Genomic DNA, 20,659 nt, shown 5'->3' with positions numbered 1-20,659 from the left:
TCCTTAAGTGGGATTCAAGAAGGGAAGATAAAGGAAAACATGGAAAATTTTATTCCCTTTGGAGAGGACCATTTGTCATCCAACCAGTGCAAGGAAACAACACTTACTTCCTAAAAAATCTGGATAAAATTGACTTGGATGAAGGTCCTGTGAATGGCAGGATGTTGAAGCACTATTTTGACTACTTTCCATGAACATAGCATGGTTGTTCCCCTATACATAATCTGTTGTATATAATGTTTTCTCTCAGCATGTGAATAGCTCAATTTGAAAGGTCTTGCAGAATCAGGAAAGGACTTTTAGTTCAGCAAGTTCCACAAGTATGACAGAGCACAATTTTGAGATTTCAAGGAGGAAAACTCCAAGTTTTGGTGAAAGAAGTCAAGGGCCAAGGCATTCTGACCTACTGTTCTTGGTCTTTCAAATGGAAAAACCATCCCCATGTGGAGCCACTGTTAGATACCTATACCAATAGGCTTCATATTTCATGATTGGCAAAGAAAGTTCCAAATATGCTCTGCTTTGGTGATGCAAAGATCCCATATTTTCAAGAGAAGGTAATATGTGTACATAGCTCGATGTTGACTCAATTTTGGATGGGTGATCCAACAGCTTAATCTGGATCATACCATGTTTTAATTTCTTGTTGTAGAATAGAGAAAGAATTCTATCCAAACTGTTCAATCTTGGCAGACCAGTAGTTAGGTAGAGAATTAAGGTTCCCAACTGCTTACTCTGGGACCTTGAAAGCAATAAGGGTAGTTCTAGATAGAAAATCAAAAGAAAAAGCCAAAAGAAAAGAAAAGGCACATGAGGGTCTGCAAGTCTAAGTGCACCCTCCATGAAGAAACAAAAAATGCTAGGCAAGTTAATGGGTAGGTAGAGGGGGTTGCAAAAATGTCATTCCTTTCAATTGAATTTCGCTGGTCTAACATAAAGGAAACATCAGTGGATAGAGAAGTTCCTCTTCTCCATCATCTTGCAGCAATACAAAGGAGCATGTCTAACTTCCTATTTCCCCCCCTCACATTCATTAACTAACATCCCATTACCAGTTGTGTTCATGAAAGAAAGTCAAGATCTTATGGTGGTTCTTGTTTATTTAAAAGCCACATTTCTTGTGTAAAATTCTTTTCATTTTGATCTACTTCCTAAACTAAGTTAATTTCACATAAAACTTAGTGTTTCCACTCCTCATCCACTTCTTCCACTGATATTAACTTCTAAATTCCTATTATTACGCCGTAAGGCGTTCCCTCTGAGAGGGACCTCCCAAAATGTCTTCGTGTCGAAATTGTAGCCCTTAGATCTAGTGTTAGACGATGGGAGAAAAATGAGCCGTTGATTAACAGTTTAAAGATTTTTAGGGTTTTGAGAGTGTTGAGGGGGCGGCGGCGGACCTGCACAGGCGACCTGCAGAGGCGGACCTGCGACCTGCAGAGGCGGACTCTTCTGCTGCCTTCCCATGCTGGCAAAGAGACTCTCCGATGGCGGACTCTTCTGCTGCCTTTCCATGCTGGCAAAGAGACTCTGCGATGGCGGACCTGCGACCTGCGGAGGCGGACTCTTCTGCTGCCTTCCCATGCTGGCAAAGAGACTCTGCGATGAGACTCTTCTGCTGCCTTCGCATGCTGGCAGAGATTCTTTGTCGACAGTTATTTGGCCTCCATGATTCAGTGGATTAGTAGCTATTTAAGGTTCGACCCACAGCTATCAAACCCTCATCGTTTACGTTTTCCTACTGTTCATACTACATAGCTGTCTCTTCTATAAGCTTACATGCTTTCTGGGTTTGTCAGGTATCCAGTTATGATCCAAGTCCTCTTCTTCTGCACACATAATCCTTTGATATCATTTTTTTATTTTACTTAAATCGCTTCAGATGGGAAGGTAGCCTTCCCAACTTATTTTTTTTCCTGTTCAATGTTTTTCCAGGTTGTTAACTCAGACAGATTACCAATTTGGGGAGGAATTGAACCACTGAACTGGCAGACTGAGACATTCAGGTACTCAAGCTTTGCAAGTCACTGGCAGACTGAGACATTCAGGTACTCTTGACCGGATCCTGGTATAAAACTTCATCTGTAAAGTCAATAATGTTTAATGTCTTCATTATACTCTGTCTTGTATTGTTACTATCAAGTAACTTCTTCTCTAGCTCGGCACAATGACTTTTTAAGGAAAATACATCTGTTTCTAGACTTTCAAAGCGCTCCAGCTCACTTGACAACTCGCTGATTCTCTGCTTATGTTCATTAATCACAGAGTCACGTAATTGCAACTCCGTTTTTAGCTGCTCATGTTCTACTATTTTTTCATCCAGAGATTGTTTCAAATTTTCTCGTTGTTGAGCTAACCCTTTACCTTTTTTCACTGCCATAGTCAGTTTCTCCCTTATTACTGATGATCTCTCTTCTGCCTCCTCAAGCTGTACCTGTAAAGCATCCTTTTGTTTTTTCACTGTCTCTAGCTCTTCAGCCATTATTCTATTTTGTTGTATATGACTTTCTATCTCTACTCTATGTGATGCCACTGTGTATCCTGTTTATGGAAACTCTTGTTGCGCTGATAAAACTATCAAATGATGGACACGTAGAACACCTTATATCATTGAAATTCTTTACACAATCATCTGCAGTGTTGGTTACAGTACAGTCTACACATTCAACACTTAACCTTCACTGAATCTATTTTAGCAGAGGGCTTCTTTTATGTCATATGGTTTTATACATATTTGTGTGCAGAGGGCTATATAATCTTCATGATTTCTCTTGCGGTATTTCAATATGATTGGTAATTTAAAAAAAATTTGAGGCTTGCAAAATCCTTGTTTATTCGCACATATGTGCATGAGAGACTTGGGAGGAGTGTGCTGCACGTGAGGTCATGGAGGACACAGGGCCAAAATCCCTATTAAAATGACACATGCACTGAATTTGTCTGTAAAAACATTTTCTAAGATTATGCCAGATAAATCTTTAATATGGTTTTTCCTGTTCATAGTTTTTATTTTTTCACCAAAGAACTCCAGAATATTTGGGATGGCTCTCATATCCCATAACATTGCAAAATAACTTTGAAACCCTTTGACTTCCATTAAACATAGTTATTGCTTAGTTCTCTAGGGTTCTTAGCTAAACCGAGGGTGGAGGATTATACTCTGGAGTCCCTCAGTATCTAATGGGTGGAGGCCTACACTGGTTTCCATTACTGAATAATCAGTTATAGTACCCTCTGGATTCCCAACATAGGGTGGTGGTACTGAAGCGGCAATTCTTCTGGGTGGAGACACTCTGAGTCTAGAATCCCTTTAATGGCTGATGGGTGGAGGAGGATTTTCTCTGGAATCCCGGTATAAGCTTACCTTTGCAGGGTGGAGGTGGAAAAAACCGGTATAAGTTGTTTTATTACTACTACAAACTGTTGGAATAAAACCCAATATGCTGTAAAGTTTAAGCCTGTAAGAATCCAGGGTATTACCTATATGGTGACTACTACTCAATGGTTGATGCTATGACATCTAGAGAAATATGAATAATTGCAAAGTTTATGTGCGTGCCTTTCATACTGATTGATGGATTTATGCACCAATGTTACATTAGTGCTGGGATTCGATCTGCATGTCAAGGATGTATAGATTGCCTTACAGGCAATCCCTGTGACATATTTGATAGTATTCTACAGTTGTGTGAATGTTTCGTATATTGATGGTCTGTCTATTATTTTCCTCACTGTCATATGGTTCCAGCATGGTTAGGGTCTGCCCATAGACAATGCCTAATGAGTACGGCATCCATTTATAATTTTGTTCATGGCAGTCGAAGTGACCTGGGTCCTTGGGCACTCTTCAAATTGCCTCCGCTCAATGAATCCAACAGTGCTGTTCACAAGTGGAGGGGGCCAAACAGATCAAGCCTGTTGAGAGCTTCAAACATAGCTCCTTACAAGGATATCTTTAATGGAGCCTTCCATGTTCAAATCAAACCTCATTCAAAATCATTGCATTGGTGTCTTTAGAGGCTTTTGTGCCCTGCAACTATTGTGGCAAAATAGCTTTAATTCTACCAATGTGCTGCTTTTGGTCATGCTTTAAGTTGCAAACTTAACATAGATTCAGGGACTTAACTGTGTTGCTTTCTGTCACAACATATATAACCCAGGGTTAGGGTCTGCCCATAGACAACGCCTAATGAGTACGGCATCCATTTATAATTTTGTTCATGGCAGTCGAAGTGACCTGGGTCCTTGGGCACTCTTCAAATTGCCTCCGCTCAATGGATCCATTAGTGCTGTTCACAAGAGGAGGGGGCCAAACAGATCAAGCCTGTTGAGAGCTTCAAACATAGCTCCTTACAAGGATATCTTTAATGGAGCCTTCCATGTCCAAATCAAACCTGATTCAAAATCATTGCATTGGTGTCTTTAGAGGCTTTTGTGCCCTGCAACTATTGTGGCAAAATAGCTTTAATTCTACCAATGTGCTGCTTTTGGTCATGCTTTAAGTTGCAAACTTAACATAGATTCAGGGACTTATCCATATACAAATTACAAAGCCTAGTGAATGTTGCATCCACAATGTCAATAGTGGTCTTTTTTGTTTGTTCTTTCTCTCTTGCAAATTTATTGTTTTCCCTTGTACTCATTAATGGGTAGAATGCAAAATCCTTGTTTATTCGCACATATGTGCATGAGAGACTTGGGAGGAGTGTGCTGCACGTGAGGTCATGGAGGAAACAGGGCCAAAATCCCTATTAAAATGACACATGCACTGAATTTGTCTGTAAAAACATTTTCTAAGATTATGCCAGATAAATCTTTAATATGGTTTTTCCTGTTCATAGTTTTTATTTTTTCACCAAATGAATCTTTCCTTATCCAAATTAAATCGATTCAAAATCAGGCCATTGGTATCTTTATAGGCTGGTGCACCTTGCAAGTTTTGCATCAAAATAGTTCTAATTTTGTATAACTGTGTTGCTTTCTGTCACAACATAGCTCCAAACAAGGAAGCCTGTTGAGAGCTTCAAACATAGCTCCTTACAAGGATATCTTTAATGGAGCCTTCCATGTCCAAATCAAACCTCATTCAAAATCATTGCAATTGGTGTCTTTAGAGGCTTTTGTGCCCTGCAACTATTGTGGCAAAATAGCTTTAATTCTACCAATGTGCTTCTTTTGGTCATGCTTTAAGTTGCAAACTTAACATAGATTCAGGGACTTAACTGTGTTGCTTTCTGTCACAACATATATAACCCAGGGTTAGGGTCTGCCCATAGACAACGCCTAATGAGTACATGAATTCATTTGTCCATGGGTTTTGATAAATACTATCATGTTTCAAAATTCATTTGTCCATGGGTTTTGATAAATACTAGCGTGTTTACAGCATCACACTCTCCTTTCATTTCTGAAAGCGTTTTGATAAATACTCTCATGTTAACAGCATCACACTTTCCTTGCAAGCTTATCCCAAATGAATCTTTCCTTATCCAAATTAAATCGATTCAAAATCAGGCCATTGGTATCTTTATAGGCTGGTGCACCTTGCAACTTTTGCATCAAAATAGCTCTAATTTTGTATAACTGTGTTGCTTTCTGTCACAACATATATAACCCAGGGTTAGGGTCTGCCCATAGACAATGCCTAATGAGTACGGCATCCATTTATAATTTTGTTCATGGCAGTCGAAATGACCTGGGTCCTTGGGCACTCTTCAAATTGCCTCCGCTCAATGGATCCAACAGTGCTGTTCACAAGAGGAGGGGGCCAAACAGATCAAGCCTGTTGAGAGCTTCAAACATAGCTCCTTACAAGGATATCTTTAATGGAGCCTTCCATGTTCAAATCAAACCTCATTCAAAATCATTGCATTGGTGTCTTTAGAGGCTTTTGTGCCCTGCAACTATTGTGGCAAAATAGCTTTAATTCTACCAATGTGCTGCTTTTGGTCATGCTTTAAGTTGCAAACTTAACATAGATTCAGGGACTTAACTGTGTTGCTTTCTGTCACAACATATATAACCCAGGGTTAGGGTCTGCCCATAGACAACGCCTGATGAGTACGGCATCCATTTATAATTTTGTTCATGGCAGTCGAAGTGACCTGGGTCCTTGGGCACTCTTCAAATTGCCTCCGCTCAATGGATCCAATAGTGCTGTTCACAAGAGGAGGGGGCCAAACAGATCAAGCCTGTTGAGAGCTTCAAACATAGCTCCTTACAAGGATATCTTTAATGGAGCCTTCCATGTCCAAAACAAACCTGATTCAAAATCATTGCATTGGTGTCTTTAGAGGCTTTTGTGCCCTGCAACTATTGTGGCAAAATAGCTTTAATTCTACCAATGTGCTGCTTTTGGTCATGCTTTAAGTTGCTAACTTAACATAGATTCAGGGACTTATCCATATACAAATTACAAAGCCTAGTGAATGTTGCATCCACAATGTCAATAGTGGTCTTTTTTGTTTGTTCTTTCTCTCTTGCAAATTTATTGTTTTCCCTTGTACTCATTAATGGGTAGAATGCAAAATCCTTGTTTATTCGCACATATGTGCATGAGAGACTTGGGAGGAGTGTGCTGCACGTGAGGTCATGGAGGACACAGGGCCAAAATCCCTATTAAAATGACACATGCACTGAATTTGTCTGTAAAAACATTTTCTAAGATTATGCCAGATAAATCTTTAATATGGTTTTTCCTGTTCATAGTTTTTATTTTTTCACCGAAGAACTCCAGAATATTTGGGATGGCTCTCATATCCCATAACATTGCAAAATAACTTTGAAACCCTTTGACTTCCATTAAACATAGTTATTGCTTAGTTCTCTAGGGTTCTTAGCTAAACCGAGGGTGGAGGATTATACTCTGGAGTCCCTCAGTATCTAATGGGTGGAGGCCTACACTGGTTTCCATTACTGAATAATCAGTTATAGTACCCTCTGGATTCCCAACATAGGGTGGTGGTACTGAAGCGGCAATTCTTCTGGGTGGAGACACTCTGAGTCTGGAATCCCTTTAATGGCTGATGGGTGGAGGAGGATTTTCTCTGGAATCCCGGTATAAGCTTACCTTTATAGGCAGGGTGGAGGTGGAAAAAACCTCTGGAATCCCTGGTTTGGTCCTAGGCTAGGGGGTGGCAGCTGCTCTATTGACAGACTGTCAATGGTTGGGAGGAGAATTAGGGACCTGATGCTATTACCAATCTAGGTCACTCGGAATTAAACGCCTTAAAATCAGGGTTTTCCGACTGGATTTAGTAGGGGGTGGTCTAATGGATTTTGAATCAATATATTTACCAATATACCTCTGCATAATGATGCAAGGTCTTAACAAGTTTGGGCCATCAGGCACTGTAACAGACCTTGTGAAATTAGGGAGGGAATTCTCTTACTGTCTCAAATATAATCTTTGAGTGTGATAGGAAGAATACATCAAAATTATTTAAAGGCACATTGCTAGCTTTTGTACATTGACTGTGATCTAATATTACTCTGTTCTGGGCAATTTGCAGCTTTGAGATTCTCTTACAATTGTGCTAGTAACATGTGTTCTTTCTAATGATTGTGCAATTATTAATATGAAAGGCACGCACATAAACTTTGCAATTATTCATATTTCTCTAGATGTCATAGCATCAACCATTGAGTAGTAGTCACCATATAGGTAATACCCTGGATTCTTACAGGCTTAAACTTTACAGCATATTGGGTTTTATTCCAACAGTTTGTAGTAGTAATAAAACAACTTACATTGTTACCCAAAATCTTATAGTGAAGTTGTATATACAAGAATTTTAAACAGAGGATATAACAACATGTTATAATAATGCAATTGCTACAGCTATTGCTGAAAGTTCATGATGTAGCAACGTATTAAAAGGTAACAGCATTTTCATATCAGCAGTTTGAAACAATACTTGTCAACTACCTATGTGTGATAGCAGATTGCTTGTGTTCTTTTATTGATCGTATTAACACATTGAGACCGTGCAATACTAGTGGGTGACTTCATAATTCGAAGTTGCAAGGATCACTTGCTGTCACGAGTTCTCTCTTGCTATTTATGTGAAAAAGCCCAAGTTATAACCACAGTAATTGATTCAGCATGAATCTTTGTTTCATAGAGAGAACTCGTGACAGCAAGTGATCCTTGCAACTTCGAATTATGAAGTCACCCACTAGTATTGCACGGTCTCAGTGTGTTAATACAATCAATAAAAGAACACAAGCAATCTGCTATCACACATAGGTAGTTGACAAGTATTGTTTCAAACTGCTGATATGAAAATGCTGTTACCTTTTAATACGTTGCTACATCATGAACTTTCAGCAATAGCTGTAGCAATTGCATTATTATAACATGTTGTTATATCCTCTGTTTAAAATTCTTGTATATACAACTTCACTATAAGATTTTGGGTAACAATGTAAGTTGTTTTATTACTACTACAAACTGTTGGAATAAAACCCAATATGCTGTAAAGTTTAAGCCTGTAAGAATCCAGGGTATTACCTATATGGTGACTACTACTCAATGGTTGATGCTATGACATCTAGAGAAATATGAATAATTGCAAAGTTTATGTGCGTGCCTTTCATACTGATTGATGGATTTATGCACCAATGTTACATTAGTGCTGGGATTCGATCTGCATGTCAAGGATGTATAGATTGCCTTACAGGCAATCCCTGTGACATATTTGATAGTATTCTACAGTTGTGTGAATGTTTCGTATATTGATGGTCTGTCTATTATTTTCCTCACTGTCATATGGTTCCAGCATGGTTAGGGTCTGCCCATAGACAATGCCTAATGAGTACGGCATCCATTTATAATTTTGTTCATGGCAGTCGAAGTGACCTGGGTCCTTGGGCACTCTTCAAATTGCCTCCGCTCAATGGATCCAACAGTGCTGTTCACAAGTGGAGGGGGCCAAACAGATCAAGCCTGTTGAGAGCTTCAAACATAGCTCCTTACAAGGATATCTTTAATGGAGCCTTCCATGTTCAAATCAAACCTCATTCAAAATCATTGCATTGGTGTCTTTAGAGGCTTTTGTGCCCTGCAACTATTGTGGCAAAATAGCTTTAATTCTACCAATGTGCTGCTTTTGGTCATGCTTTAAGTTGCAAACTTAACATAGATTCAGGGACTTAACTGTGTTGCTTTCTGTCACAACATATATAACCCAGGGTTAGGGTCTGCCCATAGACAACGCCTAATGAGTACGGCATCCATTTATAATTTTGTTCATGGCAGTCAAAGTGACCTGGGTCCTTGGGCACTCTTCAAATTGCCTCCGCTCAATGGATCCAATAGTGCTGTTCACAAGAGGAGGGGGCCAAACAGATCAAGCCTGTTGAGAGCTTCAAACATAGCTCCTTACAAGGATATCTTTAATGGAGCCTTCCATGTCCAAATCAAACCTGATTCAAAATCATTGCATTGGTGTCTTTAGAGGCTTTTGTGCCCTGCAACTACTGTGGCAAAATAGCTTTAATTCTACCAATGTGCTGCTTTTGGTCATGCTTTAAGTTGCAAACTTAACATAGATTCAGGGACTTATCCATATACAAATTACAAAGCCTAGTGAATGTTGCATCCACAATGTCAATAGTGGTCTTTTTTGTTTGTTCTTTCTCTCTTGCAAATTTATTGTTTTCCCTTGTACTCATTAATGGGTAGAATGCAAAATCCTTGTTTATTCGCACATATGTGCATGAGAGACTTGGGAGGAGTGTGCTGCACGTGAGGTCATGGAGGAAACAGGGCCAAAATCCCTATTACAATGATACATGCACTGAATTTGTCTGTAAAAGCATTTTCTAAGATTATGCCAGATAAATCTTTAATATGGTTTTTCCTGTTCATAGTTTTTATTTTTTCACCAAAGAACTCCAGGTAAACGCTCCACTATTGGCTCTCCTAGCTCAGAATCACTTCTCTCCATCAAGGCAATAATAATTGACTGAGCCACTTCATCATTGCAAGATCCAACATAGATCAATCCAAGAGATATAGCAGTGAAGGCAATTACATCTATGGGAACCTTCCAGACCCATGGACTTAATAGATTGCTACCATCCTCAATTAATGAAACAGTACAAGTCTGTGCTAGGTTTAACATATAACTTTCAGATATATATTACAAGAGAAAATTGTAAGAATTTGATTGGCTATGTAGAAAACAATGAATGCTACCTTATAGCAAATTTAGGATTTTGAACTAAGCTGGGCTAAAACACAACTCCATACCCATCAATCACTGAGAATCTGATACACAAACTAACTTACAAATACATAAAAATAATAAGACCTTTTCCATAAGGTTGTCTCTGCAACAAAGCTGAGTCGCATCTTGCCTCAGGGATAGGTAGAAAGCATTCACCCTCTACCTCTGTTAACATATGTCTATGCTTGCACACATTGCTTGCAAAATTCATATTTTCTGATGTAGCTTTATGAAGCTCAAGTACCATATCTCTCAATTGCTTATCACGTTCTGATTTTTCATCTTGCCTCCTTGATAAATATTCCTTGCAATCATATAGCTCTGCAGAAAGTTTGGCATTCTCCTCAGAGAATCGATTCCTTTCTTCTTCATGTTTTTGGTGGAAATCAGCTTCTTTTTTCATTTGCTCCAGCTCAGCTCTCACTACATGAAGATATTCAGATAGCTCTGCTCTCTCATTTTCTAATTTTTTGACCAAGACCTTGAATTCATCAAGATCATTCATCGCTTTAACCTTTTCAGCCTTTATTTCATGCATTTCATCACTAAGTTGAGATATTTGACCATTAAGTTCATCAGTCAGCTGCCTTGTTCTCATAGGTTCTGTCTCAAGTTGTTCTTTTTCAACCATTGTAGGACATGTCTCCAGCTTATAACATTCAAATCTCTTGTAATCTGTTCTTTAGCTTTAATAGCTTCATCTAGAACAGGTCTCATTTCAGCCAATTCATTTCTTACCTTGAGAACATTTCCAGTCCCTGCATATGCACAGGACTCCAGCGTAACTTGACAATATCTTGATATTTTCTCATTGAATGTCTTTGCTACTTCCAAAGTTGCATCAACTTTTTCCTGTTTATTTCAAGAGAAGAGTTAAAAGCCTGTGACTTTGAGCAAAAGCAAGGAAAACCTGTATTCTTGTTAGCACAGACATTATGCAAGGCATACATCACTACCTAGTGCCATAACATCTCACAAAAATCAAACAAAACACTTCTTTAATACCTATAGCATCATTGGCAATAAATCTTCTTCAACATATTGGAAACGGCATGGTGACCCTCATTTAATCTTTAGCTTAAACCATTACCTACATGCGCTTACCTAGATCTTTCCACCTTGGAAAAGTTGAAATACCAGAAAGCAGAAAAAATAGCACCCAGGAATCCGCAACAGTATGTTATATAAATGAATGTTTTACTTGTTCCTTGTCAAAATGCTATCAAAAGGTATTTTTCTAGAAGTTACTAAACTATAAATTCCCTGCATACGTTTGTATAGTTGAGTGCTTTAGAAAATCATACAGATGGCAACAAACAAGATTCCTAAAAACGACCTCTTGGCTAAACAACACGGTAACAACCTTCAATGTTAGTACAAATACAACATTAAATAGAGCTTCTAACACTTTTCTGGGAATGCCAGGGAGTTGAGAACATCAGCAATCTCTAATCAGTCATCACTCCCAGAAACCTCTATGTCCTATCTCCTTTCAATTATTTTGTGGACCACTTCCCTTTAATCACTGTATTAGCTGGTAATTGAGCAGCTCCTCTGGAGTTTGTGTGGACGGGATCTCATGTAAAATATTTCATAATTTTCCTTTAAATATACCTCTTTCTTCACTCTTTTTAAAAAAAAACAGCATATCTTATGTTTCTTTTTCTTACAGCATATTCCCAAAGTAAGCACAAATCATTGACCAATATATGTCTGGAGGATATAATGGCAGTTAATGGACTCTGTTCAGAATCAATCCACTCACCTGCTTTCCAAGATATAAGAGGCCAAGGCCTAAACAAAGAAATCGAGTAAGTGGCTCTCCTAGCTCAGAATCACTTCTCTCCATCAAGGCAATAATAATTGACTGAGACACTTCATCATTGCAAGATCCAACATAGATCAATCCAAGAGATATAGCAGTGAAGGCAATTACATCTATGGGAACCTTCCAGACTCATGGACTTAATAGATTGCTACCATCCTCAATTAATGAAACAGTACAAGTCTGTGCTAGGTTTAACATATAACTTTCAGGTATATATTACAAGAGAAAATCTGTGTAAGAATTTGATTGGCTATGTAGAAAACAATGAATGCTACCTTATAGCAAATTTAGGATTTTGAACTAAGCTGGGCTAAACACAACTCCATACCCATCAATCACTGAGAATCTGATACACAAACTAACTTACAAATACATAAAAATAATAAGACCTTTTCCATAAGGTTGTCTGATCTGAGAATACTCATATTTCTGAATTCCTTCTTCAAATCCAAACAGTAGCTAAAACCGATTCCCTTTTACTTTTGTGTTCAGCTAATCTTAATGCTTTAGGGATGTAAAACCAATACAAGATTCTCCTTTTGTATTCTTAGATTTTCCAGGGTACACAATCATGAAACTGAAAGAAAAATGCACTTAGACCATCCTAACTCACTTTGTAAGTAAATTATTCACATCAGAGACAATCATGTTAACATAAAATGGATTGATGGAGTATCATTCAAGAACAAAGTATAACCTACGATGTTAGACACTTTGCAAGTATATTGTTCACACCAGAGACAACCATGTTGACATAGAATGGATTGATGGAGTAACCTAAGATGTTAGACACTTTGTAAGTAAATTGCTCACATCAGAGACAATCATGTAACATAAAATGGATGGACAGAGTATCATTCAAGAACAAGCTATATCCTAAGATGTTAGAATGTATATGGTTTCTGAAAAGAAAATTAATGTTACCATAAAAAGAATGACCACTTATAGTTCTGAAGTTTGAAACTACTTTACCTGGAGCAATGTAGCCATAGGAGCCAATAACAGAAGACATGGCCTCCGAACCAGTTCGAATCAGCTTTGCAACTCCAAAATCTGCAACCCTTGCAGTCATGTCAGAATCCACCAATATATTGCTAGGCTTAACATCTCTGTGTACAATGGCAGGACGGCAATCTTGATGAAGATAGCGTAAGCCCAGAGCCTCAGGTTCCTGGATTCTTAGATACATGTGCTTCTTAAAACTCTGAACAATACAGATATATGAATTTCCACCATATCTGTCATTTGCAAATTTGTGCAACATTAAATATAAATCTAGGCTTCGACTTGGTGTTTTGAACTATGCTCTCAGGTTATTCAATCAGGCTTTGTTAACTTTGTCAGTGGTTTATCCTATGCTTTATGCCAAATTTTGTGCAACATTAAATATAAATCTAGGCTTCAACTTGGTGTTTTGAACTATGCTCTCATGTTATTCGATCAGGCTTTGATGTGCATATTTATATATCCCGTGTAACGAAGTACAGCCTTATATTCTAGCTATACTCTCAATTACAGAGTATAAGTAGGGTAAAATGTTTTTAAATATGAAGGTCTTACAACAAGGTGGCTGGAAGTTCTTGTAACGAGATCCAATCTTGTTAACTTTGGAAGTAATTTGACTCATAAAATGTATTTATATATTTTACTTCTGAAATCACTATTTAAGTTTGCAAAGTTATGCATATTCTATTTTTAGTGTGCAAAGTCATGCATATTCAATCTGTAAATTTGAATTGATAACTTTTGAATGATGCAACATATTTTTTTAACCATCAAATTATATTAACAGATGATATTAAACTACTTGTTCTCGGATCATCTTGCACGTAGTTTAATCTCTGCTTTGTTATTGAATTTCTCCCTGCCTTTATCTGACAATATCCATTTTTTACTATGTGTGAAGCAGTTGCAAACTAATTTGTAGTTGCTGTTCAACTTTCAGCGTTGAAGGACATTTCTGGACGTTCTCTGTATTGCTTCAACTCCGGTAACAACCTTAATCCCCTTTCCGAGTTTTTGCTTCATTTCTATTTCATCCATGGAGCATGATAGAAAATCCTCTTCCATCAATTGTACATTAGCCACTCAGCAACTATAGAGTCTTACTTGCAAGCAGAAAGTGTTTTTCATATATTTAACATTATGTATATTATAGAAGTAAAAGATCAGTCTTTTATCATATTGTTCAAGTTCCTTTGGAGACAATGCTTAATAGTAAGTGGGTATTATGGTAAACATTTTTATTTGCTGGGGCACCCACATTTGCCTAGGATTTTATAGCATAAGAAAGCCTTTAAATCCCTGCAAAACCTTCCTTGCGAGGATTATATTGTGTGGATTATGTTGGGTTTTCTTCTCGCAAAGACTATTAATTTAATGTCAAAAAAACAAAAAACAAAAGGGTGACCAACCTTCCTCGTCTGAAATGCCCCACCCTGAAAACAATCCTCCCTTGCAATTATCAGGCTCTTTATCTTCTCAACAAACCTCTCAAACAAATACAGCCATGCCTCATTGCCCTAACCCCTCCTTTGCACATGCTTTCAACAACGTTTATACCGATCAAGCACATCGAGATTTCCGTTCAAAGCTTGATAAACTTCCACCTAAATGTCCATGCTCCATTTGTCTTGAATCATATCCTGGAATACATATCCGCAATTCCAACCACATGGATTGCTGCTCTAGATGTGCCTCTGAAACAAAGGGTCATCGCTTCTCATTATCAAACAACATGGACCCTGGCCCTCAACCAGCTGCTCTTACGTCTCTTTCGCAAATAGAAGAAATGCTCATTGCTAGGGTTAACCCTATATTGCAGGTAACACATGCACGTGGTGGCCAGTATAAATACAGTGGCCACACAATTTGTTTTCCTCAAGACATAACAAAAATCGCAAACATGTTGCCACGACGTGTTGAGCACTTGGACATCCTAATTGTCACGCGTCATGGTAATGACCATAAGGCTTATGATTTCATTGTCAGTAGACATCGCGTTCTCGCTGCATTGGAATACAAATTGGCTAATGACCCATACTATAAGAATGTTCGTATTGATTCCAATGCACTGGCATCCTTACCAGCAATCCCCACCGATGTCTCCTCCTCGCTTCACCATTCCAATACTACAGAAACCACTGTTCGCCTTCCACTTGAACCACCCCATGAGCTCACCGAAGATTTCGCAGACCCATCTGCTGCCCAAACATCATCGTTCGTACCCATCATACCCAATACAAATACAGAAATTCAAGAAATCCGCCATTATTTGCATGCTTGCAACCACCAATCTGATACTACAATTGAGTGGCCAACAATTGGTTTATCGCCAGTCAATGAATACAACACAGAAGGTCTACTCTCTATGGCTTTCCCCGCCCTTTTCCCAACAGGCGCTGCAATGCCAAATCAGCCAAGAATGAAAGCAGTGCAATTACATGAATATGCACTTCATCTCATACGTTACTGCGATAACAGATTTGGAAGCCACCCACGCTTTCGTTATTACATATATAATCTCATGATGCGGCATCGCAGGCAAGCAACAGCGTCGATTTTTGTGAAAAAAAACATCACAGATAACTTTCCAATATCTATTCGAGAACTGAACATTCGATTAGAACAGTTTCCAGATGAGCAATTGGCGGAGCAAGTCATGCGCTTCGGTAGCTCTTTACGTGGAACAAGGTCATTTTGGCACAAAGCTAAAAATGAGCTAATGGACATGATATCTCAACTCGGTTGCCCGACATTCTTCTTCACATTAAGTGCAGCTGATACAAAATGGCCTGATCTTCATGCAGTCATGCCCGGATGCCTTCCTACTGATATTGGAAAACAACAAAAGTGGAGAAATGATAACATTATCTCTAACCCACATTTAACATCGCTATATATGCACCATAGATTCACAGCATTTCGTGAGATTATCTTGGAGAAACACCTGAATACAAAAGATTACTGGTACAGGTACGCATTCTACCGCATTTTTTTTTTCCTCCAAGAACTCTAAACATCATTCCTCACCTATTGCAAAATTATCTTACAAAAACGCATTCTTGTTAGGTATGAATGGCAACATAGGGGATCTGCGCACATCCATGGTTTCCTTTGGATAGAAAATGCACCTGATATGGGGAATCTCAACTGGGAAGACACAGAAGCAGTCGATATTGCAAGGCAGTTCTTCGACAAATATATTTCCGCTTGGAACCCTCGTGCTCCTTCGAGTTCAAACCAACCAAATGCTTGGACAAATCCCGAAGACCCTTGCCTGTTGTCCACACCGCAAATCTTCAGAACCAATCCTTTCAGTGACTATGAACAACTCGTCAATTGTGTTGAACGTCACACAAAATGCTCAGAAAGCACGTGCCTAAGAAAAAATGGATCCTCACTCCAATGTCGTTATAAAGCACCGTGGGAATTGCATCCAAAATCGGCCTTATTCATTGATTCCAATGGCCAAAAAACATACACCCCTGCTCGGAACGACGATCGACTCAATAGCCATAACCCTACCATCCTATCTATTTGGCGTGCAAATGTTGACTGCCAACCAGTTCTCTCCATACACGCTGTACAAAAATATATCGCCAAATATGCATCCAAAGCTGAAAAAAAATCTGAAAGCTTCCACGACATGCTACGTAGAATTGTCCTTGCTTCACCCATTTCTGACCCAGCAACATCCGCATTCCGAAAATTTCTTGCTGAAACCCTTGTTGATCGTGACATTGGAGCCCAGGAAACCTGCCATATGCTGCAAAAATTACCGTTAACATTATGTAGTCGGCCATTCATTTCTTTAAATGTAAACCAAAAAATTCTTATGCGCCTTCCACAAACGGACGCCCCCTCCACTACATCCCCGCACTTCATAGATACATATATCCAACGCCCTTCTACCCTAGAGTCCACATCACTAATAGAGTCGGCAAGATCCTGGTCATATGATCCTCGTCGCAAAACAAACAAATGGAAACAAAGGCCTACAAAGGCAATTGTTCAGGTCATACCACGCTACTCCTCCATACCATCCACAACAGAACCTTGCTACGCTGACTTTTGCAGGGTTGAGCTTATGCTATACAAACCTTTTCGCCGTATCGTACAAGATATAGGAGATTCTGCTGCAGATTTCATCACAAATTGGCAAACATTTCGCCCATTCTACAATCCTTGGCATCAACACCGCACACCATCTGATATTGAATCTGTCGCAAATGATACCTCAACTATGAATGAAGCCAATCCAGCAGACGCCATGGAAATAAATGAATGGGAATTACTTTCCCAATTACACCCTACAAATGAGCTTCTCATAAATGACCTTGACATGCTTGGTCTTCGTGGCTTTGATGACACCCATAACTGGAATCATACCACTATCCCATTGGATCTACAAAATAATGCAATACAATTCATTGAGAATAGCCGCTCCATCCACCGCATTCTTCAAACACATCGACATACCCTGCCGACCCTTACTACATTATCTCCAATGCAAAGAAAAGCTCTGAATATTATTTTTAATCATTTTTCTAGGAAGGATTATTTACCCGCTCTCAGAATGATAATACAAGGCACTGCTGGTACGGGAAAATCCCTCCTTATTAATTGCATCAAAGATATGCTCATAGGCCTTGCAAGCCTGGAACCTTCACCGATCATGCTCCTCGCCCCTACAGGGGTTGCTGCCTTCAACATACAAGCATCGACAATCCATTCTGCTTTGCACCTTCCTATAAAGGATCTTATGCCGTTAGAAGGTGGTGCTCTTGCAAAATTCCAGGAAGAACTCAAGCATATAAGATACATACTGATCGATGAAATGAGCTTCATTGGGCCAAAGCTTCTCAGCCATATTGATGCACGTCTTCGCGAGGCATTTCCCCACCAAAGAAACACTCCTTTTGGTGGTTGTTCCATAATATTAGTTGGTGATCTCGGTCAGCTACCACCCGTCAAAGACATACCTCTGTATGCAGGGACGAGCCACGGAAGCGCATTGTGGGGCACCTTCGACACAGTCATCACATTGGACACAATATTTCGTCAACAAGGCGACGACATCGCACAGGTTACTTTCAGGAACATTCTATAGAACATTAGAGATGCAAATCCAACAATCGATGACTACAACATACTCATGTCGCGCACAGATTCCTTTTTATCAGAAGAAGAAATACGTTCATTCCATGATTCCATGCATTTATTTCCAACAAATGCTCAAACAACGGTCCATAATAAGCAAATGATGAAATCTCTTAACACTCCTATCGCACGATCCATTGCTGAAGATGACACCACATATTCCAGCCTTTCCTCTGAAGATGAGCAACTTGAGCGAATTGTATTGCTATGCAATGGCGAAAAAGTTATGTTGACTTCCAACCTTTGGGTTTCAGCCGGTCTTGTTAATGGTTCCCTTGGAAAAATTGTAACCATCTTTTACAAAGAATCAACTGCACCACCACAAATTCCAACATTTGTTGTCGTAGATTTCCCCAAGTACATTGGGCCTCCTTGGGATGAAAGAAACCCCACTCACTTGCCTATTCCAGCAGTAAAAAGAAATGGTCGTGCACAAATTCCACTGAAGATGGCTTGGGCTTTAACCATACATAAATCTCAAGGTATGACCCTTCCAAAAGCAACAATTGACATTGGAAAAACAGAACGTCAAGGTCTCACATTCACAGCTATTTCAAGAGTGCCTTCTCTGCAAGATCTCCGGATTAACCCCGCATTCAGTTTCGATCGTTACGGTAAAATGAAGGACAACAAAAACATTGCTCGCAGAAAACACGCGGAGGAAATTCTCCGTTCAATGCCGCCTCCAGATAATCTGCTCCAACCCGTACTTTGACATCGCCAAAAGGTTTCCTCCATTTATTTACCTCATTCTCTTTATTAACATACTTTTCATATCTTTCAACAACAACAAACTTTAATCATTATTAGTAAATAAGCAAATATTAGGATGTCTTTATATTGTCTATACATCTCATTCTTACCTTTTCTTTCTTTTGCAGCAGGCCACATGGGCTCAGAAATAATATACCTACACAACTACATGTAGATTGGCAAGCAAAAAAACTGCATCTCCAACTGTGCATTGACCTCCAATTGTGTTCAATATGCCGTTATTCACCATGCATCTTCCACTAACAATATATGGATCCCCATAGCAAAGGTAACTTCATTACCATTCATTCCAGATTCATTTGAACACAACTCACCTGCAGAGTATTACTAATACATTTCTGCAACTGGTTTACATATTACTAATTCTAACAAAATATAAATTTTGCAGGCCCATTGCTGCATCTTCAAGGCCTTCGCTGCCTCCGCCATGTTTTCATACAACTTCAAATATGGAATGACAAGCACAATGTTCTTTAGACTATTATATTCCTTCTCGAACCTCTTTTGTTACAATTCACTGTTTGTATTTTGCATTTCAAACTTGAAAAAATATGTTTCAAGATCGGATACCGTTTTCATTGTTTGTTTCCTCACAACTATTTGTGTTTTCCATTCCAGTCTTTAAAAAGGATGTTACATCACACTTTGTATTTTCCATTTCAAACTTTAAAAAGGATGTTACAATACAATATTTGTATTTTCCATTTCACACTTAAAAAAGGATGTTTCAACATCAAATACCATTTTGATAGTTCATGTCCTCCCAACTATTTGTGTTTCCCGTTTCAAACTTAAAAAAGGGATGTTTCGACATCAATGCCATTTTGATAGTTTATTTCCTCACAACCATTTCATTGTCAATGGGTTTTAACATATTTTGTTTACAAAATCAATTGACTTTAATGATTATAATACATGTTTTCAAAATATCTTCATATTAATTTAATTTTCAATTTCAGTAATGGTTTCTTAAATAGCCCTTTCCAAATCAATATGGTTGCTCGGTTGTTGTTCGCATATTAATTTAATTTCCCATTTGAATAATGATTTCTTAAATACCCCTTTCCAAATCAATATGGTTGCCCGTTTGTTGTTCACATGGACTCATTCATTTATCTTCACCTTTAACTCCACAGTTTTTCCAACAACAAACAAAGGTCTCTAAACAGGTTCAATGCATATTTATGGCTGCTTGCATTCTATTTCAACGGTTTCCGGCATCGCTCCCCCAAATAAAAGCTCGCATTCATCGACCCTTGCTTCCAAAAAAACCCACAAAAACCTATTCACATTTCAATATTCTTCCACACACTATGCCTTACGGCGTTTCCTTTGCAACACTGGGTGCAAATGCTAGTTTAAATCCCTATACACCCTATTCCCCCTATTACTATGTAAATTATGCAAAAACACCAAAATACCTATGTATCCCCTTCCCCGAGCATTATAGCTCTAAGTTTGGTTTTAAATGGTTTAAGCGCTAAAACATTAGAGCGCGACCCAAAGAGCGTTGATATATTAATCCTGGGATTAATCCAAAATCTGCTTGGATTAATAACCTTAATTCGGTTTTGTGACTAAACCTGTGCATAACCCATTTTTCCCGTAATACAGTTAAAAAACCCACTTTTCCAATGTTTTGTCGGGCGCGAATTTCACCGAA

At 38.7% G+C, this 20,659-nt stretch overlaps 2 protein-coding genes across 18 annotated transcripts; one reads left to right on the top strand and one right to left on the bottom strand.

Annotated features, from left to right (window-relative positions):
• The first annotated feature begins 1,313 nt into the window (after positions 1 to 1,313).
• Positions 1,314 to 20,348, top strand: LOC149184820 (uncharacterized). Of its 16 annotated transcripts, none has more exons than XR_016257322.1 (5): positions 1,314 to 1,697; positions 1,936 to 2,048; positions 13,970 to 14,050; positions 19,104 to 19,264; positions 19,385 to 20,348. XR_016257322.1 is itself a non-coding variant. In XM_089417727.1 (3 exons), exon 1 carries the CDS (start codon positions 18,218 to 18,220, stop codon positions 18,935 to 18,937), a length of 720 nt encoding a protein of 239 aa, XP_089273853.1. In that variant the 5' UTR covers positions 18,182 to 18,217; the 3' UTR covers positions 18,938 to 18,949; positions 19,104 to 19,264; positions 19,385 to 20,348. The 16 variants fall into 16 exon arrangements, 1 of the variants encoding a protein (XP_089273853.1); XR_016257331.1 differs by having other exon boundaries at positions 1,423 to 1,697; positions 1,936 to 2,006; XR_016257332.1 differs by having other exon boundaries at positions 1,423 to 1,697; positions 1,936 to 2,006; positions 13,967 to 14,050.
• On the bottom strand, positions 10,443 to 13,133 carry LOC149184821 (26S proteasome non-ATPase regulatory subunit 2 homolog B-like). 2 transcript variants are annotated; one of them, XM_089417729.1, is made up of 2 exons: positions 13,033 to 13,133; positions 10,443 to 11,084 (listed from the first exon to the last, which is right to left on the bottom strand). In XM_089417729.1, the coding sequence occupies exons 1-2, from the start codon at positions 13,048 to 13,050 to the stop codon at positions 10,827 to 10,829; spliced, it is 276 nt and encodes a 91-aa protein (XP_089273855.1). In that variant the 5' UTR covers positions 13,051 to 13,133; the 3' UTR covers positions 10,443 to 10,826. The 2 variants fall into 2 exon arrangements, with proteins under 2 accessions (XP_089273855.1, XP_089273854.1); XM_089417728.1 differs by having other exon boundaries at positions 11,998 to 13,040.
• Positions 20,349 to 20,659: the final 311 nt, after the last annotated feature.

Source organism: Pinus tabuliformis, chromosome 3_2 (assembly GCF_031772625.1).
Source record: "Pinus tabuliformis cultivar Carrire ecotype Pingquan chromosome 3_2, CPIR1, whole genome shotgun sequence".
Taxonomy (NCBI): Eukaryota; Viridiplantae; Streptophyta; class Pinopsida; order Pinales; family Pinaceae; genus Pinus; species Pinus tabuliformis.
This window is presented reverse-complemented; position numbering and strand designations above follow the sequence as displayed.

What these genes read in the sequence shown, in the direction of transcription:
- LOC149184820 (XM_089417727.1), top strand. Translation starts at nt 18,218, where the DNA reads ATGTCGCGCACAGATTCCTTTTTATCAGAAGAAGAAATACGTTCATTC.
- LOC149184821 (XM_089417728.1), bottom strand. Translation starts at nt 12,081, where the DNA reads ATGGAGAGAAGTGATTCTGAGCTAGGAGAGCCACTTACTCGATTTCTT. An exon ending in TCTTATATCTTGGAAAGCAG is followed by an intron (nt 11,085 to 11,997) that starts GTGAGTGGATTG and finishes TGAAATAAACAG; the next exon opens with GAAAAAGTTGATGCAACTTT.